Raw genomic sequence first — 25,692 nt, 5'->3', positions numbered from 1 at the left:
TTATATTTTATTAAAAGTCCCACATGGTTGTTGTGGCAATACCTGTGAGATGGTAGTTTGGAAATGGGTAGAAGATGGCATACCTTCAGATATCAGAGGCAACTATGTAATATTTATCAACAAATTGTGAATGTGTGGGTGGGTGTGTGTGTGAACTTTTTACTTTCTCTAACTTGATGTACTTGGAATAACATTTTATTTCAAGTGTTGTTGAAATTAAATGACTTTGAGTGATTTTTGCTCAATTTAATAAAATGATAACCAGTAAGAAAAAGCCAACAGTCGGGCGGGGCCGACTACATAATACCCTACACCACTAGGCATATTTAGTAAAGCTCCCATAACAAAAGAATTTATTTAAAGTAGATCATACCACCTATCAACATTTGGATTTAGAGCAGTTATAGTTTGGTTTCAGAGCTAATGCATGGGAGGGAACTAATATATGGGAGACATATCCAATTCTGAATCGATTTTCACTAAATTTGACGGAGACATTTTAATATTTTATACCAAATAACATTTCTATAGAGTGAATGATATCACTTGGAGAAATATTATATTAAAACAAGTAAGCAAAGGCTACAGTCGAGCGGGGCTGACCGTTGAATACCCTACAACACTATAATAAACGATGCAGTTTATATAGGCGAGATACTCGAAAGAATTCCACAAGATATTGTGACAAATAATAAAAGAAAACCATCAGGTTTCGTTCTCTAATTTTCGAATAATAGCAACTTAAACTAATTTGCTCATTTCCAATTTATTGGTAGATCTTGCACGTAAATTGTCTTCCTAGATCTGGAACCAATATTTCCCAAAGACCTATAATCCCTCAGACGTGGCAAAAGATTAACATTTATTATTGGTTTTTGACTGAAACGCAACGAAATCAGCGTTAACGAAATAGTCAGAAGTGCGTCTTTCCTGTATTTGTGAATTCTCCTAAAAGTCACCGGAATGGACATTTTCGTATTTTGTCTACAAAAGTTGACAAACTATTTCACACATTGAATATTTTTGGGATGATCCAAAACTGCTTGGCTTTTGCAATGTCCGGTAACCCCCATCCAAATGTGCGTGAGGATCGGGCAATAATTACGACCTGTTGACAAATTTTGCAGTTTTTTGGTCCATTTCAACCCCTAAATATATGGCGATCATCTCCAAAAAGAGTAGGCTTCTATTCTGACCCTCATCTTATCCCCATGCAAAATTTCGTAAGGATCGGGCCATAAATGCGATCTGTATATGATATCCTGATATCCTAACTACTTAGTTTTGTTAGCTGTAGAAATATTACCAAATGTTTAATTCAAAATGAAAATATGCCAAAAATATGACAAAATTGAAAAAAAATATGAGAAAATTTTACAAAATCAATATTTTCATCTGTAGAGAGATATTTTTATGCGATTTTTTTAGACGTTTTTTCTTTCCTGCCGAGAGGCCATTCTGAATTAATGAGAACTGTCGAACTCAGTTCAGCCGTTCTTGACATATAAGAGATCTTTCAAGCATATCCTCTTTGATAGACATATATATCGCACATATTTTGCTATATATCCGATTTGTTGGATGTTAACATCAATGTAAAGATCAGAAGTAGCCTTGTCATGGCTTTGTGATTTAGCCGGGATTTAAAATATTCGCGGTTTAATGAAAAATTTTGAATTTTTTCAACACAAAAGATATGGTCTATTTTACCCGCTAAATATTATCCGATGACCACCCAAATTGGTAGGCTTCTTCCCTGCCCTAAACTCTAGCTACATGCGAAATTACGCGTCGATTGGTCTATAATTGCGACCTGTATAGCTACTGCAAAATCCGATATTTTTTCAGTATTTGGTCCATTTCAACCCTAAACATTTGGCGATCATCTCCAAAAGAAATAGGGTTCTATTCTGACCTCAACCTCAACCACCTACATTCTAAATTTCGTGAAGATCGGGCCATAATTGCGACCTGTAGAGTGATTACAAATTAACATGGACAGACGGACAGACGGACGGACGGACATACATAGCTAGATCGACTCAGCTCGGCGAGCTAGGAAGATCCATATATACTTTCCTATGTGGGAAACCAATATTTCGAGGTGTTACATAATTTTTGGCCCAATCAAACTTATAATACCCCCAACACATAGTGTTGTAGGGTATAAAAATATATATCGAAGCCGAGTTCCATAAAATGGGAACGTACATCCCAAATATCACACCATTTTGGCATCCCAAATTTCACTCCATTTTGGCTGATATTAGCCATTATTAGAACAATAAACCTGGAATCGTATTAAGGATATATATTGGAGCTATATCCAAATCTTAATCGTTCTCAATAAATTTTGCCAAAAGTATTTCTGAGCTCTATAAGATATCTTGTAACAATTCTGATTGTTGTGGAATGCATATTACGCATATGAGGGACTTAAAACCCCAAATCGGATGAAACATATATATGGGAGCTATAGCTATGTCTAAACCGATTTTCTCTAAATTTGATGTTCTTGCTTCTATACCGAATTCGGTCGGGTGTGCCAAAATTCAAGTCATTTGGACTGATATTAGCTTTTTAGTGCACAATTAACCCGAAATCGGATGAAAAATATATATGAAAGCTATATCCAAATCTGAACCGATTTTGACAAAATTTGAAACACTTTTTTCAGAGCTGTATCTGATATCAAAGACCATTGTTGTGGAATGCATATTACGCTTGTGAGGGACTTAAAACCCAAAATCGGTTGATTGATGATGAGATAAAAAATAACTGCAACCAAGTCAAACGCCATTATTTTTAAATTTTTTTTTAAATTTTATTGAATGAAAGCAAAAAATGTTGGAAATAGCATCAAATTTTAGATAAGTTTAGATTTGTTCGAATTGATCACCTTTGGAACGAATTATGGCCTCCAATGCTGTATTTTGGCCCATTCCCGGCGTAGCGCTTGCTTGAGGTGATCGACACTTTAGTATTTTTTAGTGCCAACCTCCAGACACAATAGTTCAACGGATTGGTATTTGGAGATTTTGGTGGCCATTGTGCGCTGGAAATGAAGCGAGAAACCTCATTTTGTAACCATTGGGTGGCGCGTGCTGAGTCCTGTTGGAATATCCAAGGTCCGCGGCCAAAATGTTTGCGTGCCCAAAGCTTTTATACACTCTCCAGAATACTTTCTCGATAATATTCGGCATTTATTCGAGCGGAGAGCAACCATCGGCTGTTATGGCGGCCCACACCATCACCATGGCCGGCGCTGGAGTTCTGGTGGCCAACCGAAAGTGCACATTTTCAGCTGACCTCTTTGGAAAGTAAACACGATCATTTTGCTGGTTTACAAACTGCTGGACAAGGAATGTTTTCTCATCGGAGAAACCAAATTCGGCAGTTCACAACTTTCGGCCAAGCGAAGCAACTCTTTAGCTCTTTTGAGTCTATTTTCTTTCCGTTGCGGTGTAATTTCTTGCACTTTTTGGAATTTCAATGGCTTTATCCCGAATTTGCCGAATGGAATATTGCGATAAGTTCAGCTCACGAGCCATATTTCGGTCACTGCGATGCGGGTTTCGATCAAGTCTCTTCTTTACTTTTCGAACTATTTCTCCTGATGTTGTTGTTTTCTTCCGTCCACTTCCTAGACGTCGGACTACGCTACCAGTATCACGGGAACGAGCGATGGTACGAGACACGAAATATTTATTCATATTTAAATGCTGGAATTCTCTAACGTTAACCACTTGTGGTTTTCCAGCCAAATATAAAGAAATCACCCTATCACGCTGGAATTCCATCACAAATAACTTTTTTTCTGCTTTCGCACGTTTATAAGCGATATAATGAGCTGTCACTGGAATAAAGTTAACAACTGTCGGACGAGTGGCTTAGAAATGACAGCATTCTGAATTTTGTTGCAGTTTTTTCATCTCACCCTGTATATGGGAGGTATAGCTATATCTGAACCGATTTTCTCCAAATTTGATGTACTTGTTTGTAGACTAAATTCGGTCAGATGTACCAAAATTCTGATCCGATTATCACTAATGCCAATAGGGGTCGTTCTTGGGCAAAAAAATATTGTTTGCAAAATTTCATCTCTATCGTATAATAAATGCGACCTGCATTTTTTTCACAAGAATACATGGACGGACGGACTGATATGCCTAAATCGACTCAGAAAGTGATTCTATGAATATTCTCAGAAGTAACTATGGGTCTATCTCGCTTCCTGCTCCCTGTTACAAACGAATGCACAAAGACATAATACCTTTACACACTATGTGGTGTAGGGTATAAACATTTTGTTAAACGAGTATATATCTCTAATTTGTTTTTAAATTTTCGATTTTTATTTTTTGCAGAGATGCCTGCCATGATTCATGGACTAATCTAAGATTATCGCCCATGTTTGGTTGTATATGTCCCAATAATCATATGAAGAAACGCTGTGATCGTATATTTAATATAGTTAATCACAATCCGTGTGTGGGTAAGTTGAAATATGTTCATAAAAACAATGAAAAACAGCAGCAATAACACAAAACACTAAAAGCGCCAAAAAAAAAAACAGATTAAATAAAAACAAAACACATTTCAATACACTTTCAGGATACACTAGTCATTTCCGAAAAAAAAAAAAACAAAATCCATAAAAATTTAAATCGAACAAAATAAAAGTGACCTTTAAAAAATTTTACACATTTTTCAAAAAAAATTTAAATAAACATTTAAAAGAAGACCTAAAAAACACTTAAGATTAGAAATACAATAAAAACCAAACAGAAGAGAATATTTTTATGAACGTTTTTAAAATGTGTTCTTATGTTAGTTTGTTTTTTTTATTTATTAATTATTATTTCTATTTAAATTTTATTAAATCGTTTTTTTCTTGTGTTGTCGTCATTATGTGTGTACATTATCCCCTACTTGTGTTGTATTTTTTTTTTTGGTTTTAGTATTATTATTTAAAAATCACTCGCCTAAACTAAAAGTAAAAAATCAAAAAATAATGAACTATCAACTATACGCACGCTTCTGCATTGAACTAAACGAACTAAAAAAAATATATACATCCTTAACCAAATTAAAAAAAAAAAAAAAAAAACATTGTGTATATTTGGTATAGTCTATATATCCTTAATAAGAAAACAAAATCAAACACCAAATTATTCATACTCTAATCGGCAAAGTCGATTATTTGATACCCTACACCACTTTTTATTTTTGAAAAAAAAGAAGAGCAAAATCAATAATAAATAATAACTAGGGAACTTTTCCTGAACAATCCTTGATCTTCTATGTGCTAATAGTTTTTTAGTAATTTTAAATTATTCTATAAATATGCATGATTTTTGGCCTAGGTAATCCTTAAAAAAATTTCAATATATAGAATCTATAGTTCTCCAATGAACAGTATACGAATTATGTTTTCTTCCCTAAAGAAAATTAAATTTTAGTTCGGAAGTCTGGCAAAAAATGCTAAAACTGCGGCTCTGATAGATCTTCATAAATACTAAATCTAGTGTACAGTATTGCCTTAATGATACTTAACAAGTAAAAAGCTGTAAGTTCGGCCGGGCCGAACTTTGAATACCATTTGGTACAAATTTGGCAATTTTCAAAAAATTAAAATCTATTAAAAAATTTGTTAAAATACCAAATGTAGCCGTATATTAGGGTATATGCGACGACGTGGACCTACATGCGCAACTTTTGTCATAAGCCTGCACAGATAATTATCTGGCAAAGGCTTTAGTATCCATTATGAACTTCAAATATAAAATTTGAAATAATTCCGGTAAATGTCGCTAAAATCATCAAAATACTGAATATCAGGGGGTTATACGAAGACGTGGACCTGCACAGCCAATTATCTGTCATAGGCTGTAGTATTCGTTACGAACTTTAAATACTAAATTGGAAATAGTTCCGGTAAATAATGTCGCTAAGACCATCAGAATACCGAATATTGGGGAACCGTTATTTGCGGGCTATATGAAGACGTGGATCTGCACACACAATTTTCTGTCTTAGGTTGTAGTATTCATTACGAACTTCAAATACCAAATTTGAAACAATTGCGGTGAAAAATGTCGCTAAAATCATAGAAATACCGAATATCGGGAGGTACCGTTATATGGAGGCTATACGAAGATGTGGACCTACATGACTCATTTTCAATACCAAAAGTCCTGCAGACATAATACACATTTGAGTAAATTTTTATCAACTTACTTCATTTCGTTCGGAAGCTAGAGTGATTTCCACAGACGGACAGATGGACAGACGGACGGACATTGTTAAATCGACATAGAATTTTATGCTGATCAAGAATATATATACTTTTTGGGGTCTAAAATGTATATTTCGAGGTATTACAAACGGAATGACAAACTTAATATACCTTCCATACTATGGTAGAGGGTATACAAAGGCTATATAAATATTCTTAAAAAAACAAAAATTTAGTTCATAAAGTTCTTCAAAAATTAAAATTTTATGGCTGTGGTAGCCCATTTCGAAATCTAAATTTTAAACCTTTTACTCCTTTATGAATACTATTGAAGTAACTATAATTTCCTTGCTATTCCTCCAAAAATACCATTTAAATCCTAAATTAAGTCTGCACAGTCCACCGAAAATTTTTAAAAATTATTGTCCTGTCCACAAAGATTTTTCCTGGAAGTCTTTTAAAAAATTAAAAAAAATACAAAAAAAAAGAAAAACGGTATCAGCCCCCAGCCTTGTGTATGTGTGTACCTGATGGAGTTGACCGATATTGTCAATTTTCACACCTGACCTAGCGCTGACAACAAATAAAGTTTGCAAAGTTGGAGCAAAATCGTATTATCGTTTCCCTTTCAGTGCAAAAAATATATTTTTTGAAAATTTCGACCTTTTGTGGGGGAGGTACCAGAAAGAGTGGACCGATATAGATAGGCAGACAGAAGGACGGACATCGCTAGATCGACTCCAAATGTTCTGAAACGGATTTGGTCCAACCTAGGGTCTAAAACCGATATTTCAACTAGGCAATATTTGACCGTATCAAATGATATATACCCTCTGTAGCCATATGACTGAGGGTATAAAAAGGAAAGGTAGCTCTTCTGTTTTGCTATCCACCATTATTTATCTAAGAGCACTTGAAATAACATCAAAGAAATTTAAATATTTTTGACAGTGATAGTCCTTCCAGAAAGTCGCAAAATTTTGCTTTTTTGAAAATTTTAGCGCTTATAGTATATTAAAACGCTATTTTTATGCTGTTTTTTTGAAAATTCTCAACATTTTTGCTTCGAAATTAATACTTACAATTTTTTTCTTTAATAGTTCTAAAGTATTGTAAACCTGTAATCCTTCAAAAATGAAATATCCAGGACTTATGTTTTGAGATACCAATATTTCCAATGAAAAGAAAAATAGTATCAGCTCCCCAGCCTTGTGTATGATTATTGAAACTGTCGACCCTTTATGGGGCACGTTCCGAAGCAGTTGGACAATATTGCCCAATTCGCGTCTGACCTAAGACTGATATAAATATTCCAACGTGCCAGATTTGGAATATATCGATTACTTCCTATACTTTATATGAGATATGGGCAAATTTTAGGGAAAATGTTGAAATATGCGTGAGGTAACATATATAGCGGACCGAAGTATTCCATTTTCACACTTTATCTAATAAAAATAAAAATATTGGTATGTGCAGATTTTAATCGAAATCGAACATTTATATCCAATTTATGGGCAATGAAAAATTCCATATTCATCTCAGGATTCTGGTTAAGAGACATATATTTAGACATAGCAAGTTGTACATAATCGCTGAGTTGTTTCACAATTTATGACAGATAATTGTGACCCTTTGTGTTTGAGGTACCAGAAGGGGTTCGCAGATATATAGCATTTTCACAACAGATCTTGTGTTAACAAAAGTGTTTGTATGTGTGAGATTTAAAGAAAGTGAGATACTTATTTCGTTTTTTTAGCGTTTTGCATTTTTTTTTTCAAAATCTTGAACCCTGTGTGGTGCAGGTAGCAAACGAAATGGTCCGATCTCTATCATCTTTATAACTGATCTTGTGTTGATGAAATACTGGATGTACAAAGTCTGGAATGTATTCGGATGTTGATTTTGTTTTTTATGAGCTTCATGGATATTCAACATTTTGAGCCTTTGTGGGGGAGGTACCAAAAGGAGAGGACCGATATTGTCCATTTTCAAACCAGACCTAGCACTAAAGTAAATATTCGGATTTTCAAAGTTGCAGCAAAATCGGATTATCGTTTCTCTTTCTTTGCAAAAAATATATTTTTTTTTGAAAATTCCGACCATCTTAACACCAGACCTTGGGTTAGTATAAATATTGTTATGTGTGAAATTTGAAGAAAAAGTTGTAATTATTTAAAATTTTGACCCTTTGTGGGGGAGGTACCAGAAGGAGTGGACCGATATTTTCAATTTTCACACCTGACCTAGCACTGACGCAAATATTAGGATTTGCAAAGTTGGAGCGAAATCGTATTATCGTTTCCCTTTCTGTGCAAAAAATATATTTTTTGAAAATTTCGACCTTTTGTGGGGGAGGTACCAGACAGAGTGGACCGATATAGCCCGAACATGATCTAAGTTTGACAAAAATATTACAATGTACCAAGTTTGGATCAAATCGGATACTCCCTTCGAAAGTTATCGTGTGCACCAGCCAGACAGGCAGACAGAAGGACGGACATCGCTAGATCGACTCCAAATATTCTGAAACGGATTTGGTCCAAAGATACCTAGGGTCTAAAACCGATATTTCAACTAGGCAATATTTGACCGTATCAAATGATATATACCCTCTGACTGAGGATATAAAAAGGAAGGGTAGCTCTTCTGTTTTAATATCCACCATTATTTATCTAAGAGTCCTTGAAATAACATCAACGAAATTGAAATATTTTTGACTGTGATAGTCCTTCCAGAAAGTCGGAAATTTTGTTTTGTTGAACTTCGAAGAATACCAATTTCAAATTTTAGCGCTTATAGTATTTTAAAATGCTGTTTATATGGTATGTTCAGACCCTGGCAGTTTTTTTTTTTTTGAAAATTTTCAACATTTTTGCTTCGAAATTAATACTCACAAATTTTTGCTTTAATAGTTCTAAAGTATTGTAAACCTGTAGTCCTTCAAAAATAAAATATCCAGGATTTCTGTTTTGAGATACCTTTAAAAAAGCGAAATTTAGTTTTCCAAAGTTGTTTCCAAAAAAAAAAAAAAAAAAAAAAAAACAAAAATAATAATAATAATAATAATAATAATAATAATAATAATAATAATAATAATAATAATAATAATAATAATAATAATAATAATAATAATAATAATAATAATAATAATAATAATAATAATAATAATAATAATAATAATAATAATAATAATAATAATAATAATTTCAGTATCCAGTAATTATTGTAACCCCTATATATGTTCTTCTCGTTTTTCTTCAAGAAAAATGTTTTTTTCCTGTGATAGTCCATGAACTGAGTTAAAATATTTACAATTTCAAAATATTGCCCTGATGGTTCTTCAAAAGTACTATTCGGAAGGTTCCTTAAAATGCGATACATACGTTTTAAAAATAAGGTAATAGTATCCAGTAACTATTTTAATACCCACATGTTTTTAATCCAACAGTCCTCAAAAAGAATTTACAAAAATCCGATTCTAAGCTTTTATGGTTCTACAAAAAAAGGCCAATATTTCCACCTAATTCCCCTTGAAAAAGAAGATGTATGTTGGGAATGTGTCGTAAAGGAAATATTAACAATGATCAAAAATCTCCGTAAATATCAATGATTTTTGCTAGAATTGTACTCCCAAAAAATGTTGTAACAAGTTAAAAAGTATCAGTCGGTATTGCCGCCAGAGATATACCCTCAGCCTATGTTCGATTATCTAAATATATTTTTACTAGTGTTAAGGTTATTCAAATGTTTGACCCTCTATGGAGCAGATCCCGAAGGAATGGGCCAATATTGCCCATTTCCTATCGGACCCGAAATATGATATAAATATTTCGATGTTAATTTGCGATTTATGAGCTTCATGGGTACTCAAAATTTCAATATTTTGTCGGGGAGGTACTTGATGGAGTGGACCGATATTGTCCATTTTCACACCTATCCTAGCACTGACGCAAATATTAGGATTCGCAAAGTCGGAGCAAATTCGGATTAGCCTTTCTCTTTCTGTGCAAAAATATATTTTTTGAAAATTTCGACCTTTTGTGGGGGAGGTACCAGAAGGAGTGGGCCGATATTGTTCATCTTAACACAAGACCTTGGGTTAATATAAATATTGGGATGTGTGTAATTTGAAGACAGTCTGACTCTTACATAACATTTTATGAGAGTTGTAATTATTCAAAATTTTGACCATTTGTGGGGGAGGTACTTGATGGAGTGGACCAATATTGTCCATTTCCACACCTGCCCTAGCACTGACGCAAATATTAGGAGCAAATTCGGATTATCCTTTCTCTTCCTGTGCAAAAATATATTTTTTGAAAATTTCGACCTTTTGTGGGGGAGGTACCAGAAGGAGTGGACCGATATTGCCCATCTCCGAACTCGATCTAAGTTTGACAAAAATATTACGTTGTAGCCAATTTGGACCAAATCGGATACTCCCTTTGAGAGTTATCGTGCGCACCAGCCAGCCAGCCAGACAGACAGACGGACGGACGGACGGACATCGCTAGATCGAGTCCAAATGTTCTGAAACGGATTTGGTCCAAAGAGACCTAGGGTCTAAAACCGTTATTTCGACTAGGCACGTTTTGGCCGTATCAAATGATATATACCCTCTGTAGCCATATGGCTGTTACAGCCTATAGCATTTAAATATGACATCTCAAACAATTTCGGTGAATATTGTATCTAAAATCGTCAAATGCCGAATATAGGGAGGTACTGATACATGGGGCCTATAAGAAGACCTGGACCTGCATAGACAACTTTCTGTCATAGGCTGTAGTACCCATTACGAACTTTAAATACCAAATTTGAAACAATTCCGGTGAATAATGTCGCTAAAATCATCAAAATACCGAATACCGGGAGGTACCGTTTTATGGGGGCTATACAAAGACCTGCACAGTCAATTTTCTGTCTTATGCTGTAGTATCCCTTAGGGACTTCAAATATAAAACTTCAAACAATTCCGGTGAATTGTTTCTGAAGGCTCTCAAAAAAATTCCCACCAATTGCTTTGGTGTCTTCAATATAAATAAAAAACTTTCCTAACAATTCGTAATATAAGTCTTTGGTGATCAGTTAAAAAACTAATTCTTAAACATACTAAATTATGACCTCACAGGTCCTTGAAAAAGAAAAATTAAAAACCTGGCTATAGCGTTGATGGGTTTGAAAAAAAAAATAGTTTTAAAAATCAACGATGATACCTTCAAAGATATTCCAAAATCGTTGTTAAAAATCAACGGCCAGTGCTGCGAAATTTTTTTTCGAAAATTCTATCTAAACTAAACTAAAGCGACAATAGCTCTGATAGTCCTCAAAAATGTTTCATCCATTTTTGGGTATCGTTTCCATCTTGTCCGATTAAAACAAAACAAACAAAAAACTTATATTTGTGGTGTCGGGTATCAAAACAACTAATATCCTCTTGTAAAATTTACAACATAAATGGAACGGGTAATGCAAAACCAAGAAAAACCAATAAAAAACGTATCCTTATATCTTGTAGTGTGTGTGCGTTTTAATTTTAATTTCACCAAAACTTTAACAAAAAATACCTTTAAAATACCTAAAGATCCTTCTATCGCTCTATCTCTCTCGCTCTCTCTCAATCTATCTCTGTATCACTGTAATTTCACCAATTTCCACAATGAAAAGAAAATAGAAAAAAAAAAAAAACAAACGAACGAAATGTTATCAAGAAAACAACAAAGTAATCAAATTAAATAAAAAAAGAAAATTCCTAACAAAAGCATTTGCTTCAGTTGTAATTATCTATTCTTCTCAATGTATAAAATAGCTGAAAAAGAGAACAAAAAAAAATTAGATGCTAAAATGAAAACCAAGAAAACTAATACAAGCAGCAAAGCATTAAAAAATAAGCTTACAAAATACTTGCACCAATTTTTTTTTTGTTTTTGCATTTCGCAATGGGACCTTTTCGATGTCTTGCATAGTCGGCCAGCACCATCAATACCAAGCAACTCACTAACACCTGCACCCTGACCACCGCTTTCAATTGCCATTTGTTCGCTCGTTCATTTTTGTTTTTGTGTCATTTGCCGTAACCCACAAAAGTTTTTTTTGGAAAGAAAACTTTCTATTATAGACAAATATATATACATACATATTTCTGCTGCTCCAACCGCTGCTGATGCATATTTGGAAATGGCGCCCAACAGTTTTGCCCAAAAAGTGAAAAAAGCAAAAAACAAACAACCTTCTATGTTAATGTCCATATAAATATTTTATTTGTTCTTTGTCCGGCACCAGTATTTGCTTGTAATTAGTTTTAATTGAGCTCTGCACTTCAAACTTGAACATTCTACACTTTTTCAACAACTGTATTTCTTCTCCTTCTTCTGCCACATCTTTGTGTTTCCATAAGACTGGTTTTCAAGGTAATGAGGAAAATGAAAAGACGAAAAACAAAAAAGGCAGGAAAGTATTATCTTATATAAGTTTTACCGCAAACTTATCTAAATGGCTAAATGGCAATTTATTATATGTGTTCTCTTTTTTGTTGTTCTTGCCATCGAGCAATTAATGCACCGTTTTTATATTTTTCGTTTTATCATCGTTCTTGCACACGCCTGCACAAAAATTCGCTCAATGCATAATCTATATAAATTGTATAAAAATTTTGTTTTATTAAATATTTTATGTTACGAATGTTTTTGAAAAAAGGCGGCCGTTCTGAAAGATGTGAATCCTGAATCCCCCTTAAAATATATTATAAAAAAAATAAACTAATAATTAAATTTTTTTTTTTTTGAAACTCCTGGCTTGGATGTTGTTGTACTGAAAAATCATGAAAAACAGAACAAACGTTTTGGGGGTTCTCCAAAAAACGTTTTAAAAACCCTAACATTCATAAAATATTTTTAAGAAATCCACGCGACCCGATAGTCATTCAAAGAATATTTTTAAAAAATCCAAGAGCCGCGATAGTCATTCAAAAATATTTTTAAAAAATTCACGCGCCACGATAGTCATTCAAAAATATTTTTAAAAAAATCTACGCGCCACGGCAGTAATTCAAAAATATTTTTAAAAAATCTACGCGCCACGATAGTCATTCAAAAAATATTTTTAAAAAAATCTACGCGCCACTAAAGTCATTCAAAGAAATAATTTTAAGAAATCCTCTCTTTACAATTGTTATTCAAAAATTTTTTTTCTTAAATCTACGTTCCACGATAGTCATTCAAAAAATATTTTTAAAAAATCCACGATTATTAAACGTATAATAGATTTTAAAAATCCACGACTATTGCTCTTCCTTCAAAAAAATATGTTTTAAAATCCAACATTAATTGCGATAATGGTCCCCCAAAAAAATTTTTTAAGCAAGTCAATAAGCAACTAAGTTCGGCCGGTCCCTCCACCATTTGGAACGATCTTGAAAATTTTCAAAAAACTTCCGAAAACTACCACTTCGATGAAAACTGTTATATGGAGACTTTACGAAGACGTGTAGCAGCATACGAAATTTTTTGTCATAGGCTGTAGTACCCATTACGAACTTCAAATACCAAATTTGAAACAATTACGGTGAATAATGTCGCTAAATGCATCAAAATACCGAATAGCGAATAACCGAATAACGTGAACCTACATACGAATTTTTTGTCATAGGCTGTAGTAACCATTACGAACTCTAAATACGAAATTTGTTACAATTCCGGTGAATAATGTCGCTAAAACCATCAAAATACCGAATATCTTGAGGTAGCGTTATAAGGGGGCTATGCGAAGACGTGGACATGCACAGACAATTTTCTGCCATAGGATGTAGTATCCATTACGAACTTCACATACCAAATTTGAAACAATTCCGGTGAATAATGTCGCTTAAATCATCAAAGTGTCGATTATTGGGAGGTACCGTTATATGAGGGCCTATACGAAGACGCGGACCTGCACAGACGATTTTCTGTCTTAGGCATTAGTATTCATTACGTACTTCAAACACCAAATTTGAAACAATTCCGGTGAACAATGTCACTAAAATCATCAACATACCGAATTTCGGGAGGAACTGTTATATGGGGGCTATACGAAGACGTGGACCTGCACACACAATTTTCCGTCTTAGGCTGTAGTATCTATTACAAACTTCAAATGCCAAAGTTGAAACAGTTTATGTGAATAATGTCGCTAAAATCATCAAATTACGAGTATCGGGACGTGGACCTGCCTAAAAAAATTTTTGTCATAGGCTGTAGCACTCATTACGAATTTCAAATGCGAAATTTGAAATAATTCCGGTAAATAATTTCGCTAAAAAAATGAAAATACCGAATATCGGGTATATGGGGGCTATACGATGATGTGGACCTGCATACGAATTTTTTTTCCATAGGTTGTAGTAACCATTAAGGTGAATTATGTTGCTGAAATCATCAAAATACCCAATATCGGGAGTGTGGGGGCTATACGAAGACGTGGACCTACACAGGCAATTTTCCGTCATAGACTGTAGTATTCATTTCAAGCTTTAAATACCAAATTTAAAAGAATTCCGTTGAATAATGTCGGTAAAATCAACAAAATACCAATTATCGGGAGGTACCATTATATGGGGGCTATACCAAATAGTGGACCTACATGGCCCATTTTCAATATCAAAAGTCTTGCAGACATATAATACATTTGAGTAAAATTTTATCAACGTACTTTATTTCGTTCGGAAGCTTGAGTGATTTCGAGAGACGGAAATCGCTAAATCGACATAGAATTGTATGCTGATCGAGCATATATATACTTTGCGCAGTCTTAAATATATATTTCGAGGTGTTACAAACGAAATGACAAACTTAATTAAACCTCCATACTATGGTGGAGGGAATAAAATAATAATTAGGATCTCCACGATTTCTTAAAAATCCGAAGCGTTTTTCAGAAGATATTCTTAAAGAGTTCACGGCTAAAGCCCTAATGGTCTACGAAAAATATTTTTCCCGGGAAAAATATTCTTAAATAGTTGACGTCTACGAAAAATGCTCTTAAAAATGCCATTAGAATTAATGCTGCTCCCTAATCTTTAAAATATAATAAAAGCCACCATTGAATATCTGCCACTTCTTTGGAAAATCAAAAGAACTCTACATTTGTAGTTCTTTTGGTTCTTCGAATATTCCAAAAAAAGCTCCGAAATTCCTTGAAAAAATGGACTTAAACTTTCTTTGTATTTAATGATATATAACATATCTATGTATATTTGTATTTGTATAAATCATCTTTCTTTTCATTGCCACCCCATCTTTTGTTAATTAATTTCTTGCCAAGCACATTTTACGTTTATTCTTATTCTTTAGTTTCGGTGACATCTTTTTTCTTTCTTTATCTTGGTTTCTTCCGTTTGTTGCACTTAATTTTGTGGTGAGAAGAGAAAATCTTAACAATGCACTCGCTCACTCACTCAACACTTAATTAGCGGCACTTGTCTTCGGATATGCACTGGAACACTTAATTGAGAGCACTCAAATAATTGCATCACTCACTCACTGTTCACTTGGCAAATGCCGCCCCACCCCCACACAACAGCAACACTCTCTTTTGGCTCTGAACCATTGGAGTAACAAGAGTTTTCACACGACAACACTACAACACAAGCAACAACAACAAAATGTTTTTAATTCACAATTAAGAATGTCTGCACCTAATGCACCAATACGAGTACACTTGCACACCAACATGCACACACTAATGTTACTGCTAAATGTATATGTTTATGTATGTATGTGTATATTCCATTTTGTCTTCTTCTTCTACTTATTCTTCTTCTCGACAACAATATCTTATAAAACATTTTGTCTTGGCCAACATTGTTGTTGTGTTTCCTGTTTCCGGTTCCACGACAAAAAACACTCGTTTAATTACAGACAGATTAATATTCTTTCCTAATGGCTTAACACCCAAATTGAAGCAACAATTCAAACAGGAGAAGCTCAAGAAAAAACAGCAACAAATGTCCTCAAAACAACAACGCCATCAACAACAACAAGGACAACATCAATTTAGCCACGGCAACATCAGCAGCAGCCGTCATTATCCACAGCATGGCCATGGTTTTGGTGCCATTAGCGCTGGCGCTGAAAGTGAAAATCTTAATAATGACATCGATGATATCCGCAGTAAAGACCACCATCATCACCAGCAACAGCATCATTTTGATAATCGCGGTGGCGGCGGCGGCGATGATTATATGGAAACAGGTGATGATGTCTATCCGGCCCATCGTAATTCCGCCAATGCTAATGCAGGCGGCCCAGAGACAAATGCAAATGCGGATGCTGGGCAGAAGGAGGAGGAGGTTGAGGACGAGGAAGATGGCGAAGATGCCGAAGATTACGATGATTATGATGATCGCATACGAGCGGAAATTTATTCAAGTTATCCGCATTATTTGCATCCACCATCGTGGGGCTTAAATAATCCTCTGGTCTTGGCTTCGCATAGTCCGCATACTTCAGAGGACGATGATGTGGTAGTTGAGATAGGAGTTGCGGGTGGTGGTGGGGCTGTAACATCATCACCGCCTTTTAGAAGTACCAGTCATACTTATCCCTCGATGTCTACTTCAGTGCCGTCCACTCCAGTGCCAATCACCAGCAGCACCACTGCATTGCCAGGTGTTATCATTCTCAAGCATCCAAAAAAATACGATGACGATGACCCAAGCCGCACGAGCATGCATCATCAGTTCGATGATGATTTGCAGCATAGTGTCGATGATGTTGTTGTTGTTGTGGACACTGGTGGTTCGCGAACTCACAAATTTGGTGGTGGCATTAGTGGTAGTGGTGGCATAAGTATCGATATTGGAACCATACAAACCACCGGACTGGGTAACCAAAACCATGTTGATGGCGATGATATTCATGATATGCATCGGCAAACCTATTATTCTCATACTAATGATGATGATATCCACTACAAACACAATCAACATCGACAACAGCAGCAACAACAACCAACAGCAACAATATTTAATGGCTTGTCAACTACCGTGGCCACAAGACCGGCCAATGGCTCAACAATATTTTTCAACGAACATCACATGTATGTTAAGACTGATACAACCAGGTTGAGGTGTATTTGTGTCCTTTGTAAAAATTATCATATTCCAAATTCACCCTTAGATATTGTTTTCTTGCAAATTATGGGAGCGGAATTTCAGTGTAGAAAGAAGAACGAAACGCCATACAGCAATTGTTTAAAATTCAATAGTCAGTTGAAATAAATTCTTCGAAGCTCTTGAATGTTTGCTAAAAGCACAAACACAGACACACACGTATGCACTTAATAAGGACTAGGTTAAGGTGGACATGCCGCATTGCATGACCTTTGCCGTAATTATCCTTCGAGTGGCGTCACAGTTTCGTGGCTGCAATTTCAAGAAATGAAATTTAGTTGTATTTCCATATATTTGTATATTTATGGAGCTTTGAAAAACAGCAAAGGTTTGACAAAAACTAAGTTGCAATATGCCGAATGGAACCAAATTTATTATCACTTACCGCAAGAAAGGGACGGGAGAGGGAATATTGTTTTTTCATCAATTTGCAAACACCTCGAAATATTGATCTGATATCACAACAAGTGTATTCGATATTTTGTAATATTTTTTTTTGTCAAGCTTAAAATGAATTCGAACATGGGCAATATCGGTCGACTTCTTCTTGTTGGTTCCCCACAAAACGGAGCACGTTGCATTTTGGGGCTACGCTTGGATTATTTTGAATTTTCTATCATAGATAGGTACTTACAGGGTGGGATAAAAAAAAAAACTGCAACAAAGAAGAACGCCATAATTTTATTTTTTTTTATTAAATCAAAGCAAATAATGTCGGAAATAGCATCAAATTTTAGAATAAGTTTAGATTTGTTCGAATTGGTCACCTTTGGCACGAATTATGGCCTTCAAACGGCCAATGAAACCGCCACACGCTGACCGAATGCTGCTCTGCGGTATTTTGGCCCATTCTCGCCGAAGAGCTTCCCGGCTCGGCGAAGCGAGGCACCTCATTTTGTAACCATTCTTGCGTGGCGGGTGCTGAGTGCGATGGTGCTGAATCCTGTTGGAATGTCCAAGGTCTGCAGCCAAAATGTTTGCATACCCAAGGCTTTAATACACCCTCCATGTTTTCGCTATAATATTCGGCATTTATTCTGATGCCATGGTCGATTAATACGAGCGGAAAACGACCATCGGCTGTTATGGCGGCCCACACCATAACCATGGCCGGAACTTGAGTTCTGGTGGCCAACCGAAGGTGCACATTTTCAGCTGACCTCTTTGGCAAGTAAACACGATCATTTTGTTTGTTTATAAATTGCTGGACAACTAATTTTTTCTCATCGGAAAAAAATATCAGTCTGAAGTTGGTTGCAGATTTTTCATCTCACCCTGTAATAACCCCAACCTGTGTTGTAAGGTGAAAAATATATTACAAAATGTAGCTCTAGCTCCATTGGTCCATAATTGCGACCATCTGGAAAATCAGGAAATTTCAAGTTTTTGGTCCATTTTAATTTTTAAATATTTTGCGATCATCTCCAAAAGCAATAGGCTTCTCTTCTGACCATAATGCCAATTTCATGCAAAATTTCGTGTTGATCGGCCCATAATTTCGACCTGTAGCGTGTTTACAAATTAACACTAACAGACGGACGGACGGACATAAATAGCTACATCGACTCAGCTCGGCGAGTTAGGAAGATCCATATATAGTTTCCAATGTGGGAAGCCAATATTTCGAGGTGTTACATAATTTTTGGCCTTATCAAAAATTACTGTCTCCCGCACAATATTTTTTAAAACTCCAAGCTATAAGGTATCTGCACCATCAAAATATGTTAAAAAAAAACACTCCTTTGCCAGCTCTCCCACCGCTAACCCTGTCAAAAATCTTCTGAGATATATAACAAAAATAATATTGCAGGATTGGAGGAGGGGCGACAAAATATTATTAAAAAAAATTGTTCGATTCGACTGAAGACATTCCAATTAGAAATGAGTTACACCAAACAGAGATCGAAATATTTCTTCTTTAAGTTTAACTATGCATTCCTGATCTTAGGGTGGAAAATCTCATATCATTTTTCCATGGAATCTCTCAGAGGTATGTAGTTGCGATCTAAGTATCAAAAGGTTTCTATTCATGCTGCTAAGACAATGTTCAATAAATAGAACAGTTCAATGTGTAATAGCTGATTAAGGGTCCATATTTCCCTTGGTAGAAGATCTTTAAACATTAAATTCTTATTTAATTTCTTAAATAGAGTTATTTAAATAAATGGTCAGGACAAAAAAAAAAAAAACAAAAATACTTTCATATACAAATCTTAATAGACCTCAATCACCGATAAAATGAGTAAAAAAACTTACGTGCAAATACCTAGTTTAATCGCTATACATTTTTAATCGTTAAAAATGTATTCATAAATAATTGAGTCGTTCTTTTTTTTCAGTGAAATTCAAAAAGGACAAAAAAATAATAACAATTGATTTATTTCTTAAATCATTCCACCGCTCTTGGCCGCCGCTAAGGAATTCCCACGGCAATTTTGTGAGCTATTTAAAAGGCTTTTAAAAATAATTTATTCCTTTGAGCATTTTTCATGTGAGTTTTCGTGTGTTCACTCCGTGTTGTTGCTCTTTTGTTTTATTTTGTTTTGATTGTGTGTTAAACCACAATAAACGTAGATGGCAATTGCCATGGCAACGTAGTTGTGTGTGTGTGCTGATGCACAGCCTTCTATTGCGCAGGAGGCAATAAGGAATGGCAATGACTGAATATTCTTATAAAATGACTAAGTAAATTTAATAATATTTAAGAAAAGGAAATAGAGAAAAATATGTGTAATAATATATACAAAAAATTAAAAATGTAAAATCTTTTCTGTTGAAGTTCCCTATAACCATATTAATATTATAGCTCTTTGTATTAAAAGAAAATGTCCAGTTCTCTGGAATTTTTTTGTGCAATACAAATACGCAGTGCATATGCGAGCAAATGCTTAACTCTTGCCATTGAGGAATTATAAACTAATCTGATTCTTAATAGAATTTAGTATTTTAGGGAACCGAAAAATTTTGCTAGGATAGTGGCTATAAAAATATATGTAATTTCAAGAAATAACTGTTTTTGGAAGAAAGAAAACAAAGAAAAATTATGTTATGTGATTTTCCAGATTTTTTTTTCCTAAGAATAAATTAGAAAAATTTTTCCACCAAATAATTTAATTAATTGTGATAAGAAAAACGAAGTAAATGAATGAATGCAAATCTTGGAAAATAATACCTAAATATAAATTGTAATTTTTTCTTGTTGTTGCAAAATGGTCGTGCCAAGCCAACACTGCAATTTTTTCTACTAATTTTAACTTGAATGTCAGAATATAAGCGGAGATGTTTTAAGAGTCATAGGAAAGTTTTTTTTAAAAAAAAAACATAATTTAGGAAAATACTTAAAATCTTTATTTGAATCGATAATTGGGCCCACTTAATTTAATGTTTGAAGATTATTTCAAGCCAATGTTGACCGCGAATGCGATGGAAAAAAAAAACTCACGCTCGTTTCCATGTTTCGGCCGATATCTAACGAATGAATGCTCCAATGTTTGACTTCCAATGCGTTTAATGAAGCGGGATCATTTGTAAAGACAAAAAATTTACGGAAAATCATAAATTCCATATTCATTTCTGGATTCTGGATGACAGAGACATATATTTAGATATAGCAAGTTCTAAAGAATCGCTGAGTTATTTCGCAATTTATTGCAAATAAAAGTATTGAAATTTTTTTCTCTTTGTGGGTGAGGTACCAGAAGGGGTTCGCTGATATATAGCATATTCACAACAGATCTTCTGTTAGCAAAAATGTTTGTGTGTGTGTGAAATTTTAAGATTGTTGGATGCTTATTTCGCTTTCTTTAAGCGTAGCGTTTTTCAAAATTTTGAACCCTATGTGGAACAGGTAGCAAAAGAAATGGTCCGATCTGTACCATCTTTATAACAGATCTTGTGTTGATGGAAATATTGAGATGTACCATGTCTAGAATGGAATCGGATGTTCATTTTGCTTTTTGTGAACTTCATGGATATTCAAAATTTTGAGCGTTTGTGGGGGAGGTACCAGAAGGAATGGACCGATATATTCCGTCTTACTACCAGATTTTGGTAGTAGGATGTGTGAAATTTGAAGACAATCGCTCTCTTACTTCATATTTTTTAAGAATTAAAATTATTCAAAATTTTGAGTCTGCGTGAGAGACGCACTTGATGGAGTGGACCAATCTTATCCATTTTGGCACGAGACCTAGAACTGACGCAAATATTACAAATTTCAAGATTAGATTATTGGCCCACTTTTTATGCAGAAAACATTTTTTTTTTTGCAAATTTCGGCCATTTGTGGAGGAGGTACCAAAAGGAGTGGACCGATTTTGCCCATCTTAACACCAGGCCTTGGGTTAATATAAATATTGGGATGTGTGAAACTTGAATCGGACTCTTACATCACATTTTATGAGAGTTGTAATTATTTAAAATTTTGACCATTTGGGGGGGAGGTACTTGATGGAGTGTACCGCTTTGTCCATTTTCACACCTGACCTAGCACTGACGCAAATATTAGGATTTGCAAAGTTGGACAAAAATCGGATTACCCTTTCTCCTTGTGCGCAAAAAATATATTTTTTTTTTTAATTTCGACCTTTTGTGGGGGAGGTACCAGAAGGAGTGGATCGAATTTGTCCATCTTAACACCAGGCCTTGGGTTAACATAAATATTGGGATGTGTGAAATTTGAAGACAATCGGACGGACATTGCTAGATCGTCTCCAAATGTTGTGAAGCGGATTTGGTCCCAAGAGACCTAGGGTCTAAAACCGTTATTTCGACTAGGCACGTTTTGGCCGTATCAAATTGTATATACCCTCTGTAGCCATATGGCTGAAGGTTTAAAAATTCCCTTATACTTTTGTTTAAACAAATTGTCCTAAATGTTTCACAATAATATTTCCGATGAATCTTTTAAGATTCCTTAAATTTACTTCATCTCTTATGTAGTAATATCCATGACCATTTCCAAGAATTTAATACCCAAACAATTTCTTATAAACTTCAAAATATATTTCCTGTTTTGCTGGCTTTCACATCAAATCAAATATGAATGCAGGCTATAAAATTGTAATATATTTCTTTTAAATATATGTTACAAACAAACAAATAAACAAAAGGTATGATTTTCATCTATCTTAAATTGTTGTTATTAATATTTAATAAGTCAGTTGTCAGTATATTTGTCCTTGTGTGTGTGTGCGTTTGTGACAAAAGGACCAAAAGGCATATTTAACACCGGATATATGGATAAAGAGAGAAAGACACCAACTAGGAAATGCTATTTACAAATATTCCAGAAAATCCGATCAAAGAAACGTAAATGCCACATCAACATTTCCTTCTCCGCATGGCAAATACAACATTTAAGAGCTTCTAAGAATTTATGTCCTGGCAAAAGATTATAGTATCATGCAGGGTGGGAAAGGTTGGCATTCTTGGAAGCCATATATACAAATAAGAATTGTCTAATCTGTATTCAGGCAATTTTAAAGGTGATATATCTATGTAATCTGTATGACATTAGCATTTATTGCTGCTTATGTCTGGAGATTAGTTTATTATTATGAGAATGACAACGTTAGCAACAACAACAACAAGCATATATAAGCACATTTTATTAATCTCTTTGCCTAAGAAGCCTATCTCAATTGTGTCTTTTTTCTTTGATTTTTTTCTGACTTTTTCACCATGCACATATGTATCTGCGGTATGACGTCGTCGTCGCTAACCATCCATGTCGGCACTGCAACATTTGCTTTTATGTTTTCTTTTTTTTTATTTTTTTTATTTTATTATCAACGCACCATTACTATCTATGTTTCACCCAAAAAAAAACTCACGCTGTAGCTCAAGCACCAAATTGCACAAATTGCCAATTTTTAATGATGATTTTACCACCGGTAGTGACATACTAACCCACCGCACCTATGAAGGTGAAACCACCATAAACACCGCCATGGATGAGAGAGGTAAGTACCTGACATTAATACATATCTATAAGAGTGTTGGTGTGTATTTATTTTACAGATTAATGTGATATAAAGTGTAAGTAACTGGAAAAAACCGTGATAGTTAATGTTTAATTGAAGTACATGGCCTACTTTTAGGAGCTTAGTTGGTAAACAAATAAATGGGGTATACTTTAAGGCGTGTTTCAATTAATGTTTTTCTTTTTAGCATTTTTTATAATTTTAATTTTTTAATAAACATTTTGTGTATTTGACACACATGACATCGTCTTCTTTTAAAGTTGGCTCTAGTCTAAGTTATACATTTGGGTTTGAAGAAGTTGTTCACTTAGTTTTGTAATTTAAGATTAAGAAAGTCCTGGTGTACAATATTTATTGTAGAAATATGTCGCAAATCCTGTATTGAATGAAACATTTTTAATTTAGTCTATAAAGTTGTAACTCTTCTTTCTTTTCTGAGTTTGGAGTAATATGAATTAGTATTCAAATTTAGTATTTTTTTCTAAAATTTCTGATTTATATTTTAAGGTAATAACAATTATTCTCTATGCACTTATTCGGGATGGGTTTTACGAGTAATTATTTACTGTTTTAAGAAACAATTTGAGAGGATTGTTTCTTAATTATGAATGAAGAAAAAGAATCAATCAAGGTCAATGTTTATGATTTTTGTAAAGCTCTTCTAAAACATTTTTTTTTAATTTACAATTACTACTTTGATATTTTTTGAAAAATTTATAAAAAAGCAAATCTTTAAAAATAACAAAACCCCAGAAAAACATGCTCTTATTACCCTTACTAGCACTGTGGGACAAAATTCAATTTTATCCATAATTACAGGAAAGTTACGCTAAAAATAGAAGACAAGCATACCGACATACCGGTGCAGGAGGTATTTGCTCTCTCAATTTAGGTTACTGTGAAATTTAAAGATGTATCTTTTATTTGTACCTCTTATTTTATAATCCTCTTCTTTCATGGGTTTTTCCTGTAATTATTGAAAAAACATAATTTTGTTGCACAGTGCAATTGATCTGATAGTCAGTCCTCAAGGAATAACAAGTAAAAAAGCAATAAGTTCGGCCGAGGCGAATTTTGCATACCCTCCACCCCTTGGCACGAATTTTGCAATTTTCAAAAAAATAAAATCCGCTTAAAATTCTGTTAAAATCTTAAAAATACCGAATGTAGCCGTTATATTAGGGTCTATACGACGACGTGGAATTGCATTATCAAAATAACGAATATAAGGAGGTACTATTATATGCGGCTATACCAAAACGTGGACATGCACAGACAATTTTCTGTCATAGGCTGTAGTATCCATTACTAACCACAAATACAAAATTTGAAGCAATTCCGGTGTATAATGTTTCTAAAATCATAAAAACCCGAATATCGGGAGGTACCGTTACATGGGGGCTATACCAAAACTTGAACCTGCACAGACAATTTTCAGTCTTAGCCTGTAGTATCCATTACGAACTTCAAATACCAAACTTGAAACAATTCCGGTGAATAATGCCGTTAAAATCATCAAAATACCGAATATCGGGGAATAAAATTATATGGGGGCTATACGAAGACGTGAACCTGCAGAGACAATTTTCTGTCATAGGCTGTAGTATCACTTACGAACTTCAAATACCCATAAATCTGGGGGGCTATACCAAAACGTGGACAATTTTCAATACAAAAAGTCTTGTAGATATGATATACAGGGTGAGATAAAAAAACTGCAACAAAGTCAAATGAAAATATTGAATGAAAGCAAAAAATGTTGGAAATAGCATCAAATTTTAGAATAAGTTTAGATATGTTCGAATTGGTCACCTTTGGCGCGAATTATGCCTTTAAACGGCAAACGGCCAATGAAACCGTCACATTCTGCCCGAATGTAGCTCTTTGGTATTTTGGTCCATTCTAGGCGAAGTGCTTGCTTGAGGTGATCGACACTTTGGTATGTTTTAGTGCCAACCTTGCTTTCCAAAATACTCCAGACACAATAGTCCAGCGGATTGGTATCCGGAGAGTTTGTTGGTCATTGTGCGCTGGAAATGAAGCGAGGAACCTCATTTTGTAACCATTCTTGGGTGGCGCGTGCTGAATGTGATGGTGCTGAGTCCTGTTGAAATGTCCAAGGTCTGCGGCCAAAATGTTTACGTGCCCAAAGCTTTAATATACCCTCCAGAATATTTTCGCGATAATATTCGGCATTTATTCTGATGCCATGGTCGATTAATACGAGCGGAGATCGACCATCGGCTGTTATGGTGGCCCACACCATCACCATGACCGGCGCGTGAGTTCTGCTGGCCAACCGAAGATTCACATTTTCA

General features: G+C 34.6%; 1 protein-coding gene across 3 annotated transcripts in view; it reads left to right on the top strand.

Annotated features, from left to right (window-relative positions):
* The window catches only part of LOC105262498 (uncharacterized), a 433,330-nt gene that overhangs the window by 297,535 nt on the left and 110,103 nt on the right, over positions 1-25,692 (top strand). For 2 of the 3 annotated variants that reach the window (XM_059128635.1, XM_059128636.1), the window contains exons 5-7: positions 4,368-4,495; positions 16,138-17,317; positions 23,232-23,353. In XM_059128635.1, coding sequence (XP_058984618.1) covers positions 4,368-4,495; positions 16,138-17,317; positions 23,232-23,353 — 1,430 coding nt within the window. The remainder of the gene's footprint in view (positions 1-4,367; positions 4,496-16,137; positions 17,318-23,231; positions 23,354-25,692) is intronic. The other variant, XM_059128637.1, reaches the window with a different exon arrangement.

Source organism: Musca domestica, unplaced genomic scaffold (assembly GCF_030504385.1).
Source record: "Musca domestica strain aabys unplaced genomic scaffold, Musca_domestica.polishedcontigs.V.1.1 56, whole genome shotgun sequence".
Classification (NCBI taxonomy): domain Eukaryota; kingdom Metazoa; phylum Arthropoda; class Insecta; order Diptera; family Muscidae; genus Musca; species Musca domestica.
This window is presented reverse-complemented; position numbering and strand designations above follow the sequence as displayed.